The following is a 24,703-nucleotide window of genomic DNA, read 5'->3' on the forward strand; positions in this document are numbered from 1 at the left end:
CGCAGCTGCTTGATCACCCGTGGGGCTGTTGCCTAAGCCACGCCACGCAGGAGCCGGATGACCCGCATATCACAGGCATACCTTAGAAAAGCAAAATCCACACATTCATACATTCTGTATTTGCATATATATGTGATGATGGGCTAACAACTGGATGAGGAATGAAAGTGTACTTACTTCCGTGTGAGGATGACCTGAAACTCAGAGCGATGGCCCAGATCTAGCTGTTGCAGGACAGTATGACTCCAGGACACATGCGAGGCTCTACATTTGGTACAGATGAGGGTTTCTGTGACCATGTTATATGTTCTGTCAATGTCTAGAACCTGCCGTGCCCTTTTGTGCAGACCACCTCCTGTCAGCTGATGTTGTCCGCAGGCAGGATTGGGACAGAGAATCTTGACCCTCCACAGCTTGTACGGCATCCACAGCAGAAGATAATGACAAAAGAATCTGTCTGGAGCTGGAGCCTGATTGTAGATAAGTGCTGGCTGTGGTGGGTAATACCAGAGCTGGAGGTTATCACGAAGCTCTGGCTTTCCCTTGGATCCCATTTTGAAAAGCCTTTTGCCAATCCACTTGTGATCCTCTGGTGGCAAGGTCTCCGACCACAAACGAGGAAGTGAAACTACAGCTGGAGCTTGCAATAATGACCCAGAAGGAGCTGTCTGTTAAGGAAAAAAAGACAAAACATTTAGTCAAGGAAAGTAATTCATTTAATAAGCATTTTACTTTTTATCCATGACTTCTTTCACATAAAATTATCATTGCAATTATAGTTTTCACTTGAATACCTTTGGTATTACAATGATTAGTTTGACAATGAAACTGATAACTTTATATTATCCACTGCTGTCATCCAAAAAAAGATAACGAAAAAAACAAATATTCTGAAATCCTGTTTAATATCTAAAATTTTCTGTAATTTTACAAACGACAGCTGATTTACTTACATTTTTAGACCAACAGAATATGAAATTACTTACTGAGACAATACTGCATGGCTGCGCAGGACTGGACACATCTACAGTGGCTCTGGGGACAGGGGCTGGAACTTGAGGATCTGGTGTCTGTACAATCATGAAGTGAAATATAACAGATTTTGTAAATATAACATTACAATAACTTTAACCCATCCTAGATGAAATCATACACTACAGTTTAAAGGTTTGGGGTCCAAATGTTTATAAAAGAAACCTATTCTGCTCACCAAGGTTGCATATGATCAAAAATACAGTAAAAACTAAATAAATATATATATATATATATATATATATATATATATATATATAATTTTGTTACATTGTGAAACATTACTACAATTTAAAATTGTGAAATGTAATTTATTTCTATGGTGGCAAGAACACATTTTCAGCATCATTACTCCAGTCTTCAGTGTTACATGATCCTTCAGAAATCATTCTCTTGAACATAAACATTTATTACTATTAGCTGAAAATGTGAAAATGGCTGATGCTTAATAAAACTGCATTACAGAGGTGTTTTCAGAATTAACAGCATTTATTCGAAATAGAAATCCTTTGTAACATTATGTATTGAATAGAAATCTTTTGTAACATTAAATGTCTTTACTGAGATTTTTGACCAATTTAATGCCTCCTTGTCCAATAAAACTATCTATTTCTTAAAAAAAACAAAAAAACTTTTGAATGGTAGTTTGTATGAAATCTATTTATTCTATATAATATTGCTTTTTCCTTTATTAAAATATGGTCTTCTGGTATTAAAAAAATATTTTTAAAAGTTTAATCATTTAGATAGAATGGAACATGGAACGTGACTTCATAAAATACAATGTAGATTATGCTAGTACTTACAGAGACAGTGGTGCTTGGTACTGAGGCACTAGACACTGCTGCGCTGGGCTGGTCTTCAACCCGAGAAGGTCTCCTGGCCACACTAAGATTTGGCTTTGCTGCAGCAATGTGAGAGCCAGTAAATCTTGATTTGGTAAACTAAAAAGGGGCATTTCAGTGAGAAGACAGAATGTGTTATAATAGCATTTATTACTATTTATATTAATATTACTATTTTAAGTAAAAGCAGCCTTCACTTATTTCAGAACGGAAAAGTAGTCCATAAGCGGAATGATTTATTAGCAGTACTGACTTAGGTTACTCTTGAAATAGCTACAAAGTATTTGCATGATGGAATAATTATTAACATGTGTACAATTAATAATAGCCAGTGTGTATGTGGAATGTTACCTGAAATAGAGAATGAAAAAGAGAAAATGTAGCTTTAACACATGAGAAGTATAGAAAAAGATGCCATGAGGGACATGAGTCTAGCTCAGTGACCTTCAACCCAGGCAGAGCTCAGTTAGAGAGGAAGAGGACAATCCAAGAGTAGAGCCCAGAGATGAAAGAGAGAAAGCACACAGGTTACATTCTTCTTTTATCCATGACCATGTGACTTACACCAAATCTGAGATATTCAAACCGACCAATCAGCAGACAACAGCTGCCCCCACTGTACAAGAGGTGTGACAATTAGCAGGTTTTAGCCAGCCTCTCATAGTTTTCTTGCTTTTTCTTTTTTTCTTCTTACTTTCTGTACTTCCTCAAATTTGAACTGAACTTATACTTCAATGCTTTTAAAAAAAAATTAATTTGAATTCTTACCATTGACAATTGTGGTGCAACTCTTGTTGCCACAGGTGCAGTAGGCTGGGGCTGGGGCTGGGGAGGGGGATGGTGATGGTGCTGGGGCTCAGGCTGACTCTGCTCCATGGCCTCCTTTGCTGTTCCAGCAGCAGCAGGTTGTTCCACCACCCTTTGTGCTGGTCCAGTAGAGGCAGTGGGCTGCTTAAGACAACCAAAAAAATACATATAACAATTCAGAAAGAAAACCGTTTCAGTAAATAATACTAACTAAAAATACTTGCTACATTAATGTTACCTTTGGAGTGTGAAAACCACAGATGCATTTCAGCACACCTCCAAGCAAGGTTGTCTGGCCACGAGACTGCATTGGACATTTCTCAATCTGTAAGCATTATAACAAATGTAATGCACAAAACAAGTGAGTCCCTTAACAGAGCATTAAATTCATATATTAATTCATTAATTGATTAATTTCTAGGACATGAGTCACTATTTATCTTATATATAATGTTACAGCTGGCATCTCTCTTTAAAGGAGAGACAAACAAGAGAGGAACATTTCACACCTTCAAACCACCCATCCCTTCCCCCACCTTCTCAAATCTCTGAATCTCCCAGTACACACAAAGCTTTAATGTAGCTTTTCATTAACAGTATGACATAAATCTCAAAATACCTGCAACATTAACTACATAAATGTCTATAAACAATTATGACACCTGGTTTACATTGGTGTAAGCCATAACATAACACAACCATCACATTACATTGTCCTAATGAATGGGATCAGGTACATGTTTGTACTGAAGCCTAATCTGTTGTTCTGTTATGCAAATACATTAAACAAAGATACTAATAATGTTCGATTATGCAAGTCAACAAACACATCATGCAAAGGTAACAAACACTCACTCACCCTTTGATAAATCTCGAACCACTTCTTTTGTCGAGGAGCTGGCCTGTTACCCTCATTTGATGGCCAAATTCCTGTGCTGGCAAACTTTTTAAGACGCGAAATCCATTCAGCGTCCGACATCGCTTTATGCGATTTTTTTTGTTTGCCAGACATTTTTTCTTGAGTTCGATGAAACAGTTTTGAAAGAATAATTAAAAACGAATAAAAAAAAAAAAATTAAAAATTAAACATGTAACGTTAGAAATTAGATTATCATTACTTACCTGTCGTAATCCGTAATGCCGCTGTATTTGATTATAAAATGAAGTTTCGCTGTCGTCAGTAAAATGATGCTGAGCTCCGCGGCAATGACGCTCGTCATGGTCAATCGATTTGGCGCGCTTCTATATGTACTAGAATCTTTGTATTTTCAGATTCCGGTTGGAGGTTGGGTCCTCCGAATTTTGCTGTTTGGCTCACTTTTTGCCTTTGGAAATTAGGAGAAGTTTGCCTTCAGTGACCACGCTCTATCTCTCTCTCTCTATCTCTTGCCACAGATGGAAACGGAAATTTAACTCCGGGTTTTGATTGTGCATGTTATCGGCCTGCTCTGCTTGTTCAAACTGTGTTCCACAGCAACAGGCATGGCTAAAACAAACAAAGGACACTCTAAGCCAGGGGTGTCCAAACTCTGTCCTGGAGGGCCACTGTCCTGTAGTGTTTGGCTATAACCAGCTCCAAAAGACCCGCCTGGAAGGTTCTAGTCTGCCTGGTCAGACCTTGATTAGCTGATTCAGGTGTGTCTTCAGCCCGGCTTGCGGTACCTGTATGCTGTGCGTCTGTGTAACGACATCCAATCAGAGCGAGTTTCTTCATCTTCGCTAAGCCAATCAGCGCAAGTTTCTTCATCTATGCTCAGCCAATCAGCACATGTTTCTTCATCTTATGCTCAGCCAATAGCGTTCTCTGGCGTTATGGCCAATGACACGTCGTATCTTCATCTTCGGTCAGCCAGTTGCAGCTAGGGAGTTTTTTTTTTTTATTCTCAGGTGTTTAACTGTACTCCGCGGGACGAATATTCTGTGGAATTAAATTTAGAGAAAAGTGAGGTAAAATAAACTACACGAACAACAGATTTTACGATGAACTGCATTAACATCAACAACAAATTTATATTTCTCTAACGGTTCTACTATTTCATTGTACATTAAGGTGTTTTTTTTTTTTGTTTTTTTCGCGATCTCACCATGCTGGTTCATTACATCACTTTTCACGCTACTATTTCTTACAATGTACTGTATTATCAGCAGCAGTTTCATATATCTCTAACATTTTTGTACATTACGGTGCTTTTTTTCGCGATCTCAGTGTGCTAGTTTATTGCATCACTTTTCATGCTATTTGTTATGATGTAACGTTACTATATTATCAGCAGCAGCAGCAACAACATCAGTTTCATATATCTCTAACATTTTTGTACATTAAGGTGGTTTTTCTTCATACATTTTATAAACATATCATTATCAAATCACACAGAAATTAATCTGGGTGACAAGAAATAGATTTTCATTCACAATCGGCATTCTTTGTAGACTTTGATGAACTTGTCTGAGGTGGGACTCGAACCGGCGTCATTCACATCAGCGATTTGCCCTGTGAAATACATAAAAAGGCAATTTTCTCTGAAATATGCACATCAATCTCACAAAAAAACATACAGAAATGTGGGTTTAATTTTTCTCTTTCCTTTCTCTTTTTCTTCATTTTTTCTCTTTTTTCCTTCTCTTTTCCCTCTTTTCCTTCTTCCCCTTCTTTTTCCTTCTCCCCACCCCCAAACAGACTATTGTTCCCCAGCTTTTGCGGAGTCGGTAGAGCATGAGACTCTTAATCTCAGGGTCGTGGGTTCGAGCCCCACGTTGGGCGATTCTTTTGGCTTTTTGTCACTTCCCAACGGGCCCTCAGTTTTCAGCGAGTCTCTTGACCTGAGTTTGCCAACGCAGGAGACGTGTGGCGTCTCACGGAGCTGATTTTTTTTGCCACCGCACTCCAGACCAACACACCTCGCAGGTCTCTGTGGCGCAACCGGTTAGCGCGTTCGGCTGTTAACTGAAAGGTTGGTGGTTCAAGCCCACCCAGGGACGAAGGAAGCTTTTTTGCTACCATTCCGCCATGTGTCGGCAAGCTTCCGGATTTAGAACACGAGCCACCTGCCCACTAGCGCAGCGTTCACAGCTTTGTCAGTTGCCTTGTGTTAAAAGAAGACAGAGGGTGCTAGGTGAAGGTTTGTATCAGCTCAAGTTTGCAGTGGCATGTACATGACGTGTTCATGTTTTGTTCCGGGTGGTGGAGGCCCGTGTTCCAGGGAGGTCCTGCTCAAAACCTCCTCTAGGAGCAGCAGAAAATGCCATGAAAATCACATTCAAATAATATAGTGTCGGAATCTGCAAACTGCATTCACGCAGCGGGACAGAACACCATGCCTGGAACGTTTGTGGAGCTGCCTGAACCTGTAGCCTATCAGGCTTTCGGACAAGAGGTCAATCGATTTGGCGTGCTTCTATATGTACTAGAATCTTTGTATTTTCAGATTCCGGTTGGAGGTTGGGTCCTCCGATTTTTGCTGTTTGGCTCACTTTTTGCCTTTGGAAATTAGGAGAAGTTTGCCTTCAGTGACCACGCTCTCTCTCTCTCTCTCTCTCTATCTCTTGCCACAGATGGAAACGGAACTTTAACTCCGGGTTTTGATTGTGCATGTTATCGGCCTGCTCTGCTTGTTCAAACTGTGTTCCCCAGCAACAGGCATGGCTAAAACAAACAAAGGACACTCTAAGCCAGGGGTGTCCAAACTCTGTCCTGGAGGGCCACTGTCCTGTAGTGTTTCGCTATAACCAGCTCCAAAAGACCCGCCTGGAAGGTTCTAGTCTGCCTGGTCAGACCTTGATTAGCTGGTTCAGGTGTGTCTTCAGCCCGGCTAGCTCAGTCGGTAGAGCATGAGACTCTTAATCTCAGGGTCGTGGGTTCGAGCCCCACGCCATGCTACTCTTTGCTTTCTCTCACTTCCCAACGGGCCCTCAGTTTCCAGCGAGTCTCTTGACCTGAGTTTGCTAACGCAGGAGACGTGTGTTGTCTCAGCTGTGTGGCACGCACGGCGCTGATTGTTTTCTCCACATGAGCGCACCTAGCAGGTCTCTGTGGCGCAACTGGTTAGCGCGTTCGGCTGTTAACCGAAAGGTTGGTGGTTCGAGCCCACCCAGGGACGAAGGAAGTTTTTCGCTGCCATTCCGCCATGTGTCCGCAAGCTTCCGAATTTAGCACACGAGCCACCTGCCCACCCGCTTTCGCGTGAAATTTGGGCACTGATAAAGACCACCACAAGCTCGCAGCAGCCCGGCTAGCTCAGTCGGTAGAGCATGAGACTCTTAATCTCAGGGTCGTGGGTTCGAGCCCCACGTTGGGCGTTTCTCTTTGCTTTCTCTCACTTCCCAACGGGCCCTCAGTTTCCAGCGAGTCTCTTGACCTGAGTTTGCTAACGCAGGAGACGTGTGTTGTCTCAGCTGTGTGGCACGCACGGCGCTGATTGTTTTCTCCACATGAGCGCACCTAGCAGGTCTCTGTGGTGCTACCTGGATCAGGATCGGCTGTCAATGTGAGAATGGACGAGAGCCAATCGCCGCGCTCACTCTCCATTGTGAGAATGGACGAGAGCCAATCGCCGCGCTCGCTCTCCATTGTGAGAATGGACGAGAGCCAATCGCCGCACTCGCTCTCCATTGTGAGAATGGACGAGAGCCAATCGCATTTCCGAACGAGAATGGACGCAGCCACTCACCGCGCTTAGCTTCATTCCGAGTCAGAAAAAAAAACCTCAACCCAGTGGAATAACATTAACGGATAACTGAGCAAAGTAAGTAATATATGTTTTTTTCCCCCTCTGTTTACCATGTTCTTACCTGGTAATTCGTTACGTTTCGTCCGCCATTCATCCGTGTTTTGCGTTTGTAAACTTTGGCCAGTTTATCGCGACTTGCCCATAATCTTACATATTAAACACCATTTGCCTGTAATCTTACTTATTAAACTCAGTTTAGTCGTTTTAAGTTCGATTTGAATGGGAAAAAAGTGATACAGCTGTAGATGTAAATGAAAATTCACCGTGGTTTTACTATGGTGAATGTGTAGTAGCCATGTTGCGTTTCTGGCAGATTGATTTTCAACTGTATAAACACAGTTTTAGTATAAATAAAAATCTGAATGAAAAAAACAACGTTATGCTTGTAGATATAGTCATTTACCATGGTTTTACTGTAGTGAATGTGTAGTAACCACGTTTGCTTTTTTAAATTTTTTTTGGCAGATCGATTTTCAACTGTATAAACACAGTTTTACTATAAATAAAAATCTGAATGAAAAAAACGTTATGCTTGTAGATATAGTCATTTACCATGGTTTTACTGTAGTGAATGTGTAGTAACCACGTTTTGTTTTCACGACTTGCCTATAATCTCGCATATTAAACACCATTTAGTATCTTTGAAGTTCGATTTGGATGAAAAACAATGTAGTTAGAGTTGTAGACAGTCATTTCTTATGAATATTTTATATGGTTTTACTATAGTGCGAATGTAGTAATCATGTTTTGAATTTGCAGATCAATTACTATTTCTATAAACACGGATACAAGTGCTATAAATAAAAATTTGAATGAAAAAGCAATGTTGTAGTTGTAGATATAGACATCCCTTACAAAAAATTAACCATGGTTTTACTATACAGAAGTGTAGTTACTATGTTCTTTTTTTCAGATTTGTTATCATATGTATAACCACAGTTTTTAACTAAATTAACAATGCATTTGATTTTTGGGGGAGGGTAATGCTTTATTTTACATTGTCATTATTACACACTATATGTAGTTACTATATTGTAATAACAGTAAATTATGCATAATCGGATGCAACTAATCATAAACCAAAACTAACCCTAATCTTACCACTATAGTAAGTGCATGTAGTGATTTAATATTCACAAACTTACATGTATAATTGAAGTGTAACACCTTAAAATAAAGTGTAACCTTGTTTTGCTTTATTCGTAGTAAAATAATGTTTAATTGTTGTAATGCGTGCCATTATTTATTTAGCATAAATATACAGTATATAGTTATATAAATAAAATATATAAATTAAAAACATCTGTGTAGTTGTCCAGTACTTGCAAAATTGCACATTATTTACTATTATTTCCGTATTATGTTTAGATGAGCACCAAGCCAAAGAGCCACAAGGCCATGGGTGATGGCGAGTGGATGGCCAGGTTGAGGGCTTTTGCCAGCTCTGGGGCTTGGCCTTCTGGAGGAGGCAATAGACCAGCACCACGGCAGCGGAAGTGGTACGACCTCTACCAAAAGGTAAAGTTACCTGAATCTCATTATATAATATGTAGTATGCAGGTCACCTGACAGTGGTGCAGGCAATATCAGTAAACAGTAAAATTCTTATTTTTCAGATTGAGAAATGCCCCCTGCAGACTCATGGACAGACCACCCTATTTGGTGGGTCCACGGTGTGCAGTTGTGGATTCCACACCACTAAGGTGATCTATTTAAAAATGACATAATGTTGCATCACATATCTGTTGAAATGCTGTTATGCTGTTTCATTACATCTTATGCTCTTCTGCTGTTGTTTTCACAGCCTGCCACTGCCACTTCAACACAAGCCGCTGCTGCACCTCCACAGTCTGAGGCTTCAGACACGGCTCCTGCCCCACGGTCATTCCTGAGGCCCGCTCCTACTTTAGCAATGGTGAATATTTTCTTTGTAATTAATGTGTACTTGGAATCATTTTTAATTTATTTGGCATGATCTACAGCCCACCAAGGTCAGATTGATTGTAGCATACTCCTGCAGACTGATCAGACAAGCCATTCACATTTTTACAGACACACACACACACACACACACACACACACACAAAGAACATAATAGACTCCAAGTAAAATACAAAAAAGGAAAAATGAATGTATGTAACTTCTATCTTGTTGCATCGTGTTATTAACTTTGTTTCTCTTTTTAGTTCACTAAATCACGGTTTGGTGGGTCACAGTTGGCTTCACTAAAGCCCTTCTCCATCCTCTGTGATGACCCCCAGCACCTTCTTCATCCTCTGTGAGGACCCCCAGCCCTTCTCCATCCTCTGTGATGACCCCCAGCCCTTCTTCATCCTCTGTGAGGACCCCCAGCCCTTCTCCATCCTCTGTCAGGACACCATCTATGGCCTCTGTGAGGACCCCCAGCCCTTCTCCATCTTCTGTGAGGACCCCCAGCCCTTCTCCATCCTCTGTGAGGACCACCACCCATTCTCCATCCTCTGTGAGGACCCCCAGCCCTTCTCCATCCTCTGTGAGGACCACCACCCATTCTCCATCCTCTGTGAGGACCCCCAGCCCTTCTCCATCCTCTGTGAGGACACCAACTATGGCTTCTGTGAGGACCCCCAGCCCGTCCCCATCCTCATTGCAGACCCACATTCCTACTCCATTCTCTGTGAGTATATTAGCACCAATTTATTGGACAGACTGTGGCGTATATTAGTGCAGCCTTTATTTACACAAAAATCAAATTGTCTTCCAAACAGGAGGAGCCTGGAGGAGTCCAGCCAGCCCCTGCCGAGGCCTCAGCTTCATTCTGGCTGCCAGGTGAATTAGGCAAGACCATCCCTGCGCAGGACCAGAGGTGGATTGCCAACACCTTATTTCACTCTGGCAAGCTGCGGCCAGATTTGAAGCTATGGTATGAGCCTCCCGTCCCGGCCCTCATTTACCACCAGACACCAACACCTGACCGGTTCTTCACCCATCGGCTGATGGTGTGGATGCCCTACCACCTGTGGAAGGTGAGAGTTTTCTGTCCAGCTTGTGGCAAGAACCTCACAGACTATGGTGTCCACAAGAGGGCCAGGAAAGTCCTGGACATTGACAGGTACTACCTGATGGTAACAGAGACACTCAGGTGCACTGTGTGTTCTCTGAACTATCTGTCAACAAGCCAGACTGTCCGGGACCAGCTTAACCTGTTGCACCAGAAAATGTTCTGGCTGATCCTGACCCGCAAGTGAGTAAAGTAGTCCAAAGATGGTTATTGTGAAGACTTAAACCACTAAAATGACCCCCCCAATGAACATGTAAATAATCACAGCAACAATGTGCATTTCAGGTATGTCTGTGACATCCGTGTCATTAGGCTGCTTCGGGACCGGACGCTGGGCAACAGTCCAGCTCGATTGGTGCGGCAGTTGAAAGAGAACCATGGGGAGGAATGGCTGAATCGGTTAGCACACTATCTTGGGGAGTGTGCTGACTTTGTCGATCGACCCAACCTCAATCCGGTGGTCTGCCAGGAGCCTCCAGAGCCAATAGACATCCCCACCAGTTCTTGGCTGCTGTCAGTATATGGCAGGGATATCCTCTCCAGAATTGCACATATAAAGGCCAGCATTACATCCATCTTTGGCAACATCTTAAAGATGGATTCCACAAAAAAGGACGTCTGGCACTTTATGTGGAGGATGGCTGTGGGCTGCACCACCGATGCCCATCACCTCTACCCCACTTTCATGGGATGCCTGTCTGCCTGCATCTTTGAGTGGGATGCTGGAGACCTCTGCCTGTTGCGGCAGGCAAAGAGGAAACAGCTGATGCAGGAGGGTGTGCCAGCTCTTACTGACATCCTGGTGGACAGGAGCATCAGTAAAAAGAAGCTGATCCTTTACTGCCGCAGGAGGACACGAGGTGAGGAGGCCACCATACGCCTCATTGAGAGGCTGCTGCAGGAGCTGGGGGGGGGCAAATGGGAGGGACCTTATGGGTGTGCCTCTGCTGGATGAGGTGCGCATGGAGCACATCTGGCGTGTGCAGAAACGCCATGTCAGGTGCATCCAGGACGTGCCGGGTGTGCCTCTCTACACTGAGGTAGGCACAACCACAAAGGCAGGGGTCACCCTGACCAGGTACAGCTGTGCCAGAGGGTCCACATCCCTGGAGTCTTTCCACTGCCACCTAAACAGGTTCATTCCAGGTTGGTGTCTCACATGTATCATGTTTTAAATAATTTCAATTTCTGTTATTCAGATTGGAAGGCTTGTCATTTTTATTGGTATATTTTTCTTCTTCTTCTTCTTCTTCTAGGAACCAGTGCAAATGCACTGAACCTTCAGCTGTACCTGCTGGAAGGCTTGAATAGGTGGAATCAGGATCGGGCGGCTGCATCAGTGACCAGCAAGCCAGCGTCCCTTCTCACCGACTCCGGGGATATGGCCCACTGCGTCAACACCAACAGCCTGACGGTGTTTGGTCGGCCTTTTGTGCCAACTTTCAGGCCACCAGGCAGATACACTGGTATGTCATCCCCTTATCTGGTTACATAATACTTTTGGTTTGTGGGTCTTTCCTTTTATCATTCTTATCGTCCTTGGGGATTTTAACATTCATGTTGACAAGAAAGACTCTGGACTGACAAAGGACTTCTTGTCTCTTTTAGAGTGTTTTGATCTGAAATAACTAGTGGACTTTTCTACTCATAACAAGGGTCACACCTTGGATTTAGTGATTACCAACTGTTCATTTTTGTCTCGGCCTACCCCTATAGATTTAGGGTTGTCTGACCACCTGGCTATCCTTTTTAATATGGAACTGCCATGTACAAAAATGCCATGTACACAAATGGTAAATTATCGTAATTGGAAATCGATAGATCTTCAGGACTTCTCTGCTTTTGTTGAGTCTTCTGTAAGTGGTCTCTCTCTATCTGACCCCCTGGAGGACAAAGTCTCTGTGTTAAATTCTGCTCTCCTCTCTGCTTTGGACTCTTTTGCACCTAGAAAATCTTGATCTGTGTCCTATGTACGCTCTACTCCTTGGTTTAATGATGAGCTGCGCTCTAAGAAGGCAGCTTGCCGTAAGATGGAGCGTAGGTGGCGTCTCTCTGGCCTGAATGTTCATCACCTAGTTTGGAAGGACCACTTAAATGAATATAAAGCTGAGATTGCATCCGTCAGGTCTCAGTACTTCTCCCAGATCATTTTAAATAATCAAAGTAATCCCAGACAATTGTTTCATGTCATTAACAAAATTTTGAAAGGTAACAGTTCTGCCAGCGTACCCATTATGGCTAATTTCTGTGATAGGTTCCTTGATTTTTTTAGTTCTAAGATCGATAAGGCTCGTAGCTATATGAGTACTACCTTTGTTTCGGCTGATACTGCTCTTAATCCCACTCAATTCTCTGGAGCCCCTCTCTCAAATTTTTTCACACTTGATTTAATTTCTCTGAGCAAAGAAGTTTCACAAATGAAGGCTGCCACCTCCATAGTTGATCCTGTACCGACATGTTTATTTAAAGCATGTTTTACCTGTGTGGGCCCTGTTGTCTTGAGTATTATTAATGACTCCCTGGGCTCTGGTATTGTCCCAGCATCTTTCAAAATCGCTTCGATCACCCCTGTACCAAAAAAGATGAATTCGGACTTGGACAATTTAAATAATTACCGCCCCATTTCGAATCTCCCTTTTTTAGCCAAAATTCTGGAGCGAATTGTGGCATCTCAATTACATACCCATCTTACACTTAATAATTTGTTTGAGCCTTTTCAATCTGGATTTCTTAAGTTTCATAGCACAGAAACAACATTAGTGAAGGTTACTAATGATCTGTTACTTGCTGCTGCCTATCAATTTTGATCCTTCTTGATCTCAGTGCAGCTTTCGACACGGTTGATCATTCTCTTTTACTTTTGCAGTTGGAATCTGTGTTTGGTATTACAGAGACAGCATTGAATTGGTTTAAGTCTTATCTCTCAGACCGTAGGCAGTTTGTCTCCATGGGAGGACACAAGTCTAAAATTGGCTCAGTCAAATTTGGGGTACCTCAGGGAGCACTCCTGAATCCATTACTTTTCTGTATGTATATTTTTCCTCTTGGCCATCTCTTGAGATCTTTTGGTCTTAATTATCACTTATATGCAGATGACACACAAGTGTACATTCATTCTAAACCGGGTGACTATCCTGCTGTTGCTTTTTTGGAGCACTGTATCTCTGAGATAAAAATTTGGATGCCTCAAAATTTTCTTTGCCTTAACAGTGATAGGACGGAGGTTATGCTTATTGGATCAATACACCAACTTCGTAAAGCTGGACCTTTAACACTAACTGTAGATGGTTCAGTCTTGGAATTTCAAACAAAACTAAAGAACCTGGGGGTGATATTTGACGCTCATTTAACTTTCGATCCCCATGTTCAGAACACTGTTAAAACATCATTTTTTCATCTCAGAAATATTGCACGAATTCGCCCCATGCTGTCTTTTACGGTGGCCGAAAAACTAATCAATACCTTTGTCTTCTCCCGCATCGATTACTGCAATGCTTTGCTTGCAGGTGTTTCAAAAACCACCCTAAATAAATTGCAGTATGTCCAAAATTCAGCTGCTAGAATCCTGACAGGGACCAGAACTAGGGAGCACATCACTCCAATATTGGAATCCCTACACTGGCTCCCTGTTAGGTTTCGTATTGACTTCAAAATTCTTATGCTTACGTATAAGGCTTTGCATGGTTTGGCACCAAATTATCTATCGGAACTTCTAACGATTTACTCGCCTAAACGGAATCTCCGCTCTTCTGATTCTGGCCTTCTGACTGTCCCTACAACTCGTTTACGCTCTATGGATGACCGGGCATTTTCCTCCCTTGCTCCTAGACTCTGGAATTATCTTCCTTATAATATTAGAAATGCAGAATCTTTTAATGTGTTTAAATCTTTTTTGAAAACTCACTTTTTAGACTTGCTTATCTGTGAGTTGTTTGGTGCTGAGGGGAAGGGTATTTGTTTTTTATGAACAAATGTTTTTTTTCTTTTGTTGTTGTTTTGTTTTCCTTCATTGTGCTTTTATTGTTGCCCCTTCCCTCTATATATTTTGTATCCTCTTAAGTGTAAAGCGCCTTGAGAATTAACTTTTAAAGGCGCTATATAAAAATAAATTTATTATTATTATTATTATGATCACCAAACCCAACCATGGAAGTCTGATTAAAATTACATTCTATCTGTATGGAATTCTTGAAATAGAATCTGTCTATCTACCTATCTATCTATCTATATATATATTGTGACGAGTCGGTGGCCCTCCCCCTTATTATCATCACCACCCCGTCCCTTATTCGCCGCCCTTCACCAGGCTCCCGACGGGAGTGGGTGGATGAGAGGAGGGGCGTGGGATCAACGTGGGCTGGCGGCGTGTGATGAGGCACAGCTGGACTGAATGAAGCCTCATCACCGCCGCCGTTAAATGCAGAGCGCGCCTCTCCTCGAGAGACCGGTCTCTTCCCCCGTGCATGCACGCTGGTGTCCTCGTGGGTCCAGGAAGGGTGCGTAGAGGGACATCGCGCCACCGGAGATGTGAGCTGCAGAACCCGCGGTCCGGGAGAAAGCCGCACCTGTATTACGGCCGTCGGGCCAGGATGCCGAGCCGTTCAAGTCCCGCCAAAGGCCGAGGAAGAAGAGGAAGAGCCGCCGCTCAGAAGAAGCCGCCGCCCCTCGTAACCGGACCAGTGCGGGAGCACGTGCGGCCACCGGACTCCGCCCCTTCCCCTTCTGAACACTGCCCTCCTTCACAAGCCCCGCAGCACAACGAGGACACCAGATCCCCCCGTTTTGTTGGACACTTCTTCCCCCTGGACACTTTATTTTATCACTTTTGTTTAATAAAAGCCTCTCCGAGGCCTGACGGCACACCCACTGTGTCTGTCGTTGGCTCTTCCCGTCACTATATATATATATATATATATATATATATTAAACTGTGATCTGTTTTCCAAGATTCATTGATGAATAAAAAGTTAAGAAGAACAGCATTTATCTAACATCCTTGCTGAATAACAGTATTAATTTCTTAAAGAAAAAACGTACTAACCCCAAACTTTTGAACGGTAACGTATAATGTAATGTTATGGAAGATTTTCTATTTGAAAACTAATGCTGTTCTTTATTGAACTTTTTATTCATCAATGAATCCCAAAAAAATTATCACATATTATATAAAAACAGAAATTAGAATTATTCCTGAAGGATCATGTGACACTGAGGACTAGAGTAATTATGCTGAAAATTCAGCTTTGATCACAGAATTAATTCCATTTTAAGGTATATTAAAATACAAAAGTAATTTTGAACTGTAATAACATTTCTCAATATTATTGTTGTTTTCTGTATTTATTTTTTATGTTTTTATCAAATTAATGCAGGATTGATGAGCATAAGATGCTCCTTTTATTTATTTTTTCATAGGAGAGCTGCTTGGTGTTGACTACCTCCTGAGTCAGACTGGACAGCCCCTGGTAGTGGACCCCGACTCAGAAGAGACAGAGAACATGCTGGAGGATGTGGATGAAGGCGAGGATGAAGAAAACAAGGGCTTCGGGGAAGACCAAACACATGATATTACTGTCTCAAGACTTACCGATGACCCAAGCTTCTCTGTCTCTGTCTCTTCCTCCACCGAGCCTTCTGCTTCCTCCACCCAGCCTGCTTCCTCATCTACCTTGGCTGCTGGTTCCTCCACGCCAGGTGTATCTCCTGACGAGCCAGTGGTATGTAAATAGCTTGTTATATGTCTTGTTGCTTGTCAACAAAAAGACATCTAGAAATATGTATATATGTTTTTTGTCTCACTTAACCGTCCTCATAATGTTGCTCATTTCTAATTTTTTTTTTCAGTCTTTGGATAGTGCTGGTGTGCCAGGCATGGACAGAGTGGACAGCCTGGCAGAGTATTTGGTGGAGCTGAGGAATCAGCCCTCTCTGGCCCTCACCAACCAGCAGGTCAGGAACATTCAAGTGTCTCTACTTTCCCTCCTTGACCTGTCATATGTTAACACTTGCACATGTTTTGTTTTCTCATTTGCCATGTATTATATGCTCTCTCTGCTTAGGTGAGCAATATAGTTGCTCTTTGGCAGAACCTGCTGGACTATGATAAGCAGAGCGTGGTGTTTGCTGCCAGACACAAGAGCAGACTGGACACTGGAAGGTTCAGATCTCCCAAGAAGAGGCAAGAGTTCACTCCAGGGGTGGAGAGTTTAAAGAGGCACACACTTACCACCACTGCCCCACTTGCCCAGTGGCCAGATTGTTGCCGTCTGATTGAAACCATTTTTGTCAAGCTCTGTGCCATCCATAAGAGTCCTAAGAAGAAGGGGATTGACACAGTGTCCAAATGGGACCTCATCTTGGAGGACTACAGAAAAATCAGGCGGCACATTCTGGCCAATGCTGCTGTTATGCAGCAGACCACCCTGTAGCTGGTGGATGTCAGCCACACCACACTGGTTCAGTGGCACAACAGGACAGTGAAAAGGCAGGACAGTGCATTATTGATGCAAGGGCTGCAACTGCCTAGCCGCTTGTCTGTGGCAGCTGACCCTCTACTCCCTGCCAATCTGCGCCCCCCATCTGCACCCCCCCAACCAGGCCCAGCTCACCAATACCACCTGCCCAGTAGCACCGTGGGCCAGGCACGGCTGAAGAGGAAGAGAAACATCGCTTCAGCCCCAGTGGTTTTGTCACCGCCAGCTGAGAAACCTCAAACCCTGCACCACCCCAGGTGCTCAACTGGTGATGCTGACACCAATGGGCTCACAGGGACTAACAGGGCCTTTCCTAGTTGCTGCTCCACAGGCTCTCAGGGTCAACCTCTCCTCTGCCCCTTCTGCTCCTGTTGCTGCTCCGGTTCGAAAACTGACTCGCAAAGTACAGCACAGAACATGCAAAAAATGTGGGCAATTCAGGACAGCGGAGACGGGGCATAGTCAATACAAGGGAATTATATACTGCCCTCTGTAGAGACAGTACCAAAGGAGCAGTGGTTGAATGATATTAAAAAAACGAGATGAAAAACAAAAAAAAACTCATCTTTGATCTGATTTATGTGCATAGTTTTTTTTTAAATTTATTTATTATTATTATTATTTTGCACAAGAGACATGGGAACTTGAGTTTTATTTATGTTTAAAGAATGCACAAGAGCCATGGACATTGGAAAGTTTTATTTATGTGTATAGTTCTGTTTTCTGTTCTTTTGCACTTACACAAGAGTCATGAATATTTTAAAGATTTATTCATGCGTATTGTTCTGTGCTTTCTGTTATTTTGCACTCACAAAGACTAAACAAGAGCCACGGACATTTTAAAGTTTTATTTATGTGTATTGGTCTGTGCTTTCTGTTCTTTTGCACTTGCAATGAATGCACAAGAGCCACGGACAATGGAAAGTATTATTAATGTGTACCTTTCTGTTTTCTGTTCTGTTGCATATGCAACATAATGACTAAAAGAATAAAAATGTGAATGAGTCAAAGAATTAATGAATAACTGATCGAAAAATAAAAGTTTTGTCATGATTAAATAACTCTCTTTGTTGTATGTTTTACTTTTCTACAGTATCATTCAAATGTTATAGGCACTATAAAATTGAAATTGTTGAGAAATTTGAGGATTATTTTTACTATATTTTGTTTTAGAAAATAACTGCAGCAGAAATATATTTAAACTAATAGTGCAAAAACTCAGAACTGTGAATAAAATATCAATAATATCAGTAATATAGAATTAATAAAATGTTCATTTGTCATTTCAGAAATAATTTAATTAATGTGGGCATCATTTATGTGATTTTTACTGATGAAAAACAGTGAATTACAGCATTAAGTAACAACGTTAATTTCTGGCAACAGTGGGATTCGAACCGGGAACCTTGTGATCAACCTTTTTCCCATTTAAATGTATAGGAAAACATTTTTAAAACGTTTTAAAAATAATTTATTGTAAACATACACTTCCAAAAGCATCGCTTTGGAGGACAAAGGGATAAAAGTCCCTTTCTTCACTTTTCTCCTCATTTTTTCCCCTTTTTCTCTCATTTTTTCCTTCTTTTCTCTTCTCCCCCCTTCTTCCATTTCTTCCCCTCCCTTAACAGACTATTGCTCCCCAGCTTCCATGAATGAAATGTTTTATTGGTTGGTTTTATTTGATTTTTGAATGTGTTACTTAGCTGAACATGGACTAGTCTAGATGTTGCAGTGTGCTTAGATGATACTTCATTATGAATATATAACTGATCAACTTGAGTGCCTTGTTGCTCGATTTTAGTGTTCTGTTTTTTTGTGATTGACTTTGTACTTTCAAAAAAAAATTTTTTTTTTACAATTATTCTTTAAAATAAACAAGAATTTTTTAATAAAACATGATATGAGCTCAGTGGGAACAGGGGGACACAAAAATATACCCATTAAGCACAGCCAGACTTTTTGAATTTAATGATGTATATCTTAATTGAAATGCTTTTGTCATTTAAAATAAAATTAAATATTTTTGTGGGAGAGATTAATATTTTATTTTAAAAACTTTTTGTACTGAAACCAATATCTTGTGCACTAAAAACATCTCAATGTAGATTTTGGTGAGCTTAATAGGTACGTTTACCCTAAATAAAAATGATATATTCTTGATTATCTACCTTTTTCTTCATTGCGCAAGTAAGGCTATGGGTGAGACTTCCATTTCATTAGCCGCTGTAGGGAAATAACGAGAAGAATAACAACTTGCAGTAAACGGTAAAACTGTTTGCACTACAAACCAGTGTGTTCATAATTAAGATAATACATTAAAATAATACGGTAAGCAGTGGTGGAAAGAGTACTGAAAATTTGTACTCAAGTACAAGTACTGTTACATTGCTGAAATAATACTCAATTACAAGTAAAAGTACTGGTGCCAAAAGAGTACTTAAGTAAAAGTACAAAGTATTCCTCTCAAAAACTACTCAGGGTACTCGTTACTTTTTAGCCGGTGATATTTCATGAAAAAAAATAATTAATTCATATCAAAGATCTATGTGGCTAATAGCTACTTTGAACAAAACCCACTTTTATCTTATTGACTGAAATGAAATATTGGATATTGAATACTCCACCTCTTGCTCATTGCAGATTCACGGTTGGATAGTGGTTAAGAATATCCAAGGATGTATCGCTGCAGCCTGGAGACCTCCAAGTGGGAGGGACTTACGCCGCAAGTAGGTTGGGAGAGGGTAGGTTTAGGGTTGTCTTTGGTGTAGACGATATTAACAAATCTCACCCATTTGGAGCTGGCTCCGACCTCTGTTTATATCTAACTCAAAATATCTGCTTGTTACGTCTGAAATCATGCCTCATCGCCTCTGGGTCCTAACGCTCTGCTAGACGCCCCAAAAAAACAACAAACTATGCTAATATACACCCACGATGTCATGTAATACTGAAAAATTATAACCCTAACCTTTATTTCAGACAGTGATTCAGCTAAAATATTAGTGTCTGGGACACTGTGAGCACAGAGACTGTAGTATACACAGCAAATGTTTAAATGCTTAGCTTAAATATGTAATATTAATTAAATAGTGCTCATAAATGGTTGTTGAGATAGTACAGGTGCTGGTCATATAATTAGAATATCATCAAAAAGTTGATTTATTTCACTAATTCCATTCAAAAAGTGAAACTTGTGAAGATGATGTATGCAAAGTCTTCAGAAAGCAGAAGATAAGGAAAGCCAAAGGCCCAGACGGTGTCTCTCCAGCCTGCCTCAAAGCCTGTGCTGTCCAGCTATCATCCATCTTCACATTGATCTTTAACAGATCACTGGAGCTGTGTGAAGTCCCCTCCTGCTTCAAATGTTCCACCATCATCCCTGTACCCAAGAAACCAAAAATCACAGGACTTAATGACTACAGACCTGTTGCTTTAACATCTGTGGTCATGAAGTCATTTGAGAGACTGGTGTTGGCCCACCTGAAGGACATTACAGGACCCTTGCTGGACCCCCTACAGTTTGCTTACCGAGCAAACAGATCTGTGGATGATGCAGTTAATATGGGACTGCACTACATCCTGCAACATCTGGACAAACCAGGGACTTATGCAAGGATCTTGTTTGTGGACTTCAGCTCCGCTTTCAACACCATCATCCCGGACACCCTTCAGAACAAACTGACTCAGCTCTCTGTACCCACCTCCATCTGTCAGTGGATCACCAGCTTCCTGACAGACAGACAGCAGCTAGTGAGGCTGGGAAAACTCTCATCCAGCACCCGCACCATCAGCACTGGAGCTCCTCAGGGCTGCATTCTCTCCCCACTACTCTTCTCCCTCTACACAAATGACTGCACCTCTAAAGACCCCTCTGTCAAACTCCTGAAGTTTGCAGATGACACCACAGTCATCGGCCTCATCCAGGACGGCGACGAGTCTGCTTACAGACAAGAGGTTGAGCAGCTGGCTGTCTGGTGCAGTCACAACAACCTGGAGCTGAACACGCTCAAAACTGTGGAGATGATAGTGGACTTCAGGAGAAACCCCCCTCCTCTCCCCCCACTCACCATCATGAACAGCACTGTGGCTGCAGTGGAGTCATTCAGGTTCCTGGGCACCACCATCTCTCAGGACCTGAAGTGGGACAATCACATTGACTCCATCGTGAAAAAGGCCCAGCAGAGGTTGTACTTCCTTCGTCAGCTGAAAAGTTCAACCTGCCACAGGAGCTGCTGAAACAGTTTTATTCAGCTGTTACTGAGTCGGTTCTGTGCTCCTCTATAACTGTCTGGTTTGGGTCAGCCAGCAAATCAGATCTAAGAAGACTTCAACGGACTGTTAGGACAGCAGAAAAGATCATTGGTGTGCACCTGCCCAGCCTTCAGGACTTGTACAACTCCAGAGTGAAGAAACGGGCAGGTAACATCATCACAGACCCCTCTCACCCCGGACACAACCTGTTTGCACTTCTCCCTTCAGCCAGACGCTACAGACCTCTGTGCACTAGAACATCTAGGCATAAAAACAGTTTTTTCCCCCATGCCATCTCCAGCTTAAACAGCTAACACATGGATCATTACCTGTGTTCTGTAATTCATTCTCCATCTTTAATTATTGCCTCTTTCTCAAGTATTATGTAAATACACATACATGTCTGTTTATTTATACAGCTGTATATAGAGTAAATAATGCACAAATCTGTACATAAATCTACGGTTCCAGATTCATACTTATTATTATTATTATTATGATTATTATCCATTGTTAAGTCTTACTATTTAAATGTTTTTTCTGTTCTCATGTCAGATGTGTTTGTATGTATGTATGTACCAGGAGCACCTTAAAACCACAACAAATTCCTCGTGTGTTTGCGCACACCTGGCGAATAAAGCTAATTCTGATTCTGATTCTGATTCTGATATTCATTCATTACACACAGACTGATATATTTCAAATGTTTATTTCTTTTAATTTTGATGATTAGAGCTTACAGCTCATGAAAGTCAAAAATCAGTATCTCAAAATATTAGAATATTACTTAAGACCAATACAAAGAAAGGATTTTTAGAAATCTTGGCCAACTGAAAAGTATGAAAATGAAAAGTATGAGCATGTACAGCACTCGATATTTAGTTGGGGCTCCTTTTGCCTGAATTACTGCAGCAATGCGGCGTGGCATGGAGTCGATCAGTTTGTGGCACTGCTCAGGTGTTATGAGAGCCCAGGTTGCTCTGATAGTGGCCTTCAGCTCATCTGCATTGTTGGGTCTGGTGTCTCTCATCTTCCTCTTGACAATACCCCATAGATTCTCTATGGGGTTCAGGTCAGGTGAGTTTGCTGGCCAATCAAGCACAGTAACACTATGGTCATTGAACCAGCTTTTGGTACCTTTGGCAGTGTGGGCAGGTGCCAAGTCCTGCTGGAAAATGAAATCAGCATCTCCATAAAGCTTGTCAGCAGAAGGAAGCATGAAGTGCTCTAGAATTTCCTGGTAGATGGCTGCGTTGACTGTGGACATCAGAAAACACAGTGGACCAACACCAGCAGATGACATGGCAGCCCAAATCATCACTGACTGTGGAAACTTCACACTGGACTTCAAGCAACATGGATTCTGTGCCTCTCCAGTCTTCCTTCAGACTCTGGGACCTTGATTTCCAAATGAAATGCAAAATTTACTTTCATCTGAAAAGAGGACTTTGGACCACTGAGCAAGAGTCCAGTTCTTTTTCTCCACAGTCCAGTTAAGATGCCTCTGACGTTGTCTCTGGTTCAGAAGTGGCTTGGTAGCCCTTTTCCCGAAGACGTCTGAGCGTGGTGACTCTTGATGCACTGACTCCAGCTTCAGTTCTCTCCTTGTTAAGCTCTCTTAAGTGTTTGAATCGGCTTTGCTTGACAGTATTCTCAAGCTTGCGGTCATCCCTGTTGCTTGTGCACCTTTTCCTACCCAAATTCTTCTTTCCAGTCAACTTTGCATTTAATATGCTTTGATACAGCACTCTGTAAACAGCCACACCTTTCAGTAATGACCCTCTGCGACTTACCCTCTTTGTGGAGGGCGTCAATGTTCGTCTTCTGGATCATTGCCAAGTCAGCAGTCTTCCCCATTATTGTGGTTTCAAAGAACAAGAGATACCCAGAATTTATACTGTAGGGATGGTCATTTATTCAAACTCAAATGTTTGGCAAGGACAATGTGAGTTTTTGCGACAAATGGTGTGAAATTTTAAATAAGTGTGCTTTTGATCTAATGGCATTGACCGTACAAGAGATTTCTGCACAGCTGGTGAATATTCGAAAAGAAATGGAAGAGGTTAAAATTCAGCTATCTGTGGAATATCCTGACAAGGAACAACTTGACTCAGTGCTATTGGAATGTAATCAACGAATCACGGAACTAAAAAAGGAGATTGTTGCATCCAAGAAAAGCAAGTTTAATCGAGATGCTGCTGACTATGCCAACGATCGGGTTTACCAGTGGAGATCACAGTGGAGGCGTCATTCATTGCCACAATTCACTTCTCGTGGGGCTCGTAATTCTTTACAGCATGATGACAACAGGTATTCATCTGCTCAGTCGTCGTCTTCACTTGATCGGGATTCAGATTCCAGTTATCCGTCTCAGTCCCAACGTTTTTTAGAAGGCGGACGACAATTCAACATCTCTCGTCAAAGAAAAAATGCAGGAGGAGCAAAAAGAGGTCCTGTAAGATCTCAATATGTGACACGGAGAACGATACAGAAGTGATTAATGCCATCAATTTATCGAGCAAAGTGATCTCCAATGACTGTTTAACTGTCCTTAATAAAGGACTCTCGTTTTCACCAACTGCACACTGCAATGAATTTGACACTTATATTGATTTGCAAAAATTTTTCGCAACTTGAGACTCAAAGAATTTTTAATGTGAGACAGACACAGCAGATTCATTCATCGGATTCTGGTGTTTTCACGCCTGATATAACCTCTGAGTCACGGGATAGTTACGGTGGTACATCTGTAGAGGACTATAATTCTAGTGAATTACATCGGACTGGTTTTAGAGGTAAATCCACTTTTATTCCTTTCAAGAATAGAAATGCCTCTTTGGACACTTATTGTAGGCTTGTAGAAAGTGATGTTGTATCTATATTCAAATCTAAAAAACAATATAAACTTGCACATAATTTGACGAAGGCACAACTGTCGGAACTGGAATCACTTAAAAAAGATTCGTCTATAGTGATTCAAAGTGCTGATAAGGGTGGAGCAGTGGTGATTTTAGATCGAAAAGATTATGAATTTGAAATACAGAGACAACTTTCTAATTCGGCTTTCTATAAAAAATTGAGTACGAATCCTTTGGCGCATTTTAAGACATCTGTATACAATACTTTACAACGTTTTGTAGATTCCCATCAGCTGACCAAAGATGAATACGAATATATGCGTGTTGAACATCCGATTACTCCGGTATTATACACGTTACCTAAAATTCACAAACCGTATAGGGAAATCCCTTCTGGTAGACCCATAGTTGCAGCAATTGGGTCATTGACAGAGAGAATTTCTGCTTTTGTTGATTTCCATTTACAACCTTTGGTCATGTCTTTACCTTCTTATATTAAGGACACGATGGATTTTATTGAACTTATGAATAATGTGAAATTACCTGATTATCCTGTTTTTCTAGTCACCATGGATGTTGAATCGCTTTACACCAATGTTCCATTTCAGGGTGGGTTAGAGGCTATGGAATTTTTTCTTGATCAACGTCCGGGTCAGGTACCAAGTACTAC

General features: G+C 41.7%; 3 protein-coding genes and 4 non-coding genes across 7 annotated transcripts; 6 read left to right on the forward strand and 1 right to left on the reverse strand.

The window, feature by feature from the left end:
• Positions 1-32: 32 nt before the first annotated feature.
• Positions 33-19,646, reverse strand: LOC131537429 (uncharacterized). Its single transcript, XM_058770829.1, has 10 exons — positions 19,549-19,646; positions 19,093-19,147; positions 3,807-4,602; positions 3,544-3,701; positions 2,923-3,009; positions 2,646-2,825; positions 1,839-1,976; positions 987-1,070; positions 178-668; positions 33-81 (listed from the first exon to the last, which is right to left on the reverse strand). The coding sequence occupies exons 4-10, from the start codon at positions 3,694-3,696 to the stop codon at positions 33-35; spliced, it is 1,182 nt and encodes a 393-aa protein (XP_058626812.1). The 5' UTR covers positions 3,697-3,701; positions 3,807-4,602; positions 19,093-19,147; positions 19,549-19,646.
• trnan-guu (transfer RNA asparagine (anticodon GUU)) lies at positions 5,590-5,663 on the forward strand. Its single transcript has one exon. It is a non-coding gene; the product is annotated as a tRNA-Asn (tRNA).
• Positions 6,488-6,560, forward strand: trnak-cuu (transfer RNA lysine (anticodon CUU)). The gene has a single exon. It is a non-coding gene; the product is annotated as a tRNA-Lys (tRNA).
• Positions 6,708-6,781, forward strand: trnan-guu (transfer RNA asparagine (anticodon GUU)). Its single transcript has one exon. It is a non-coding gene; the product is annotated as a tRNA-Asn (tRNA).
• On the forward strand, positions 6,908-6,980 carry trnak-cuu (transfer RNA lysine (anticodon CUU)). Its single transcript has one exon. It is a non-coding gene; the product is annotated as a tRNA-Lys (tRNA).
• LOC131538037 (skin secretory protein xP2-like) lies at positions 9,673-10,851 on the forward strand. The gene is made up of 2 exons (XM_058771829.1): positions 9,673-10,067; positions 10,159-10,851. The coding sequence occupies exons 1-2, from the start codon at positions 9,723-9,725 to the stop codon at positions 10,636-10,638; spliced, it is 825 nt and encodes a 274-aa protein (XP_058627812.1). The 5' UTR covers positions 9,673-9,722; the 3' UTR covers positions 10,639-10,851.
• Positions 11,291-16,886, forward strand: LOC131538036 (uncharacterized). Its single transcript, XM_058771828.1, has 5 exons — positions 11,291-11,597; positions 11,708-11,917; positions 15,867-16,168; positions 16,296-16,400; positions 16,511-16,886. The coding sequence occupies exons 1-5, from the start codon at positions 11,384-11,386 to the stop codon at positions 16,877-16,879; spliced, it is 1,200 nt and encodes a 399-aa protein (XP_058627811.1). The 5' UTR covers positions 11,291-11,383; the 3' UTR covers positions 16,880-16,886.
• Positions 19,647-24,703: the final 5,057 nt, after the last annotated feature.

Source organism: Onychostoma macrolepis, chromosome 03, assembly GCF_012432095.1.
Source record: "Onychostoma macrolepis isolate SWU-2019 chromosome 03, ASM1243209v1, whole genome shotgun sequence".
NCBI lineage: Eukaryota > Metazoa > Chordata > Actinopteri > Cypriniformes > Cyprinidae > Onychostoma > Onychostoma macrolepis.

What these genes read in the sequence shown, in the direction of transcription:
- LOC131538036 (XM_058771828.1), top strand. Translation starts at nt 11,384, where the DNA reads ATGGGTGTGCCTCTGCTGGATGAGGTGCGCATGGAGCACATCTGGCGT. An exon ending in CCTAAACAGGTTCATTCCAG is followed by an intron (nt 11,598 to 11,707) that starts GTTGGTGTCTCA and finishes TTCTTCTTCTAG; the next exon opens with GAACCAGTGCAAATGCACTG. An exon ending in TATCTCCTGACGAGCCAGTG is followed by an intron (nt 16,169 to 16,295) that starts GTATGTAAATAG and finishes TTTTTTTTTCAG; the next exon opens with TCTTTGGATAGTGCTGGTGT.
- LOC131537429 (XM_058770829.1), bottom strand. Translation starts at nt 3,696, where the DNA reads ATGTCTGGCAAACAAAAAAAATCGCATAAAGCGATGTCGGACGCTGAA. An exon ending in AGCCATGCAGTATTGTCTCA is followed by an intron (nt 669 to 986) that starts GTAAGTAATTTC and finishes TTTCCTTAACAG; the next exon opens with ACAGCTCCTTCTGGGTCATT. An exon ending in CAGGTCATCCTCACACGGAA is followed by an intron (nt 82 to 177) that starts GTAAGTACACTT and finishes TGCTTTTCTAAG; the next exon opens with GTATGCCTGTGATATGCGGG.
- LOC131538037 (XM_058771829.1), top strand. Translation starts at nt 9,723, where the DNA reads ATGACCCCCAGCCCTTCTTCATCCTCTGTGAGGACCCCCAGCCCTTCT. An exon ending in ACATTCCTACTCCATTCTCT is followed by an intron (nt 10,068 to 10,158) that starts GTGAGTATATTA and finishes TCTTCCAAACAG; the next exon opens with GAGGAGCCTGGAGGAGTCCA.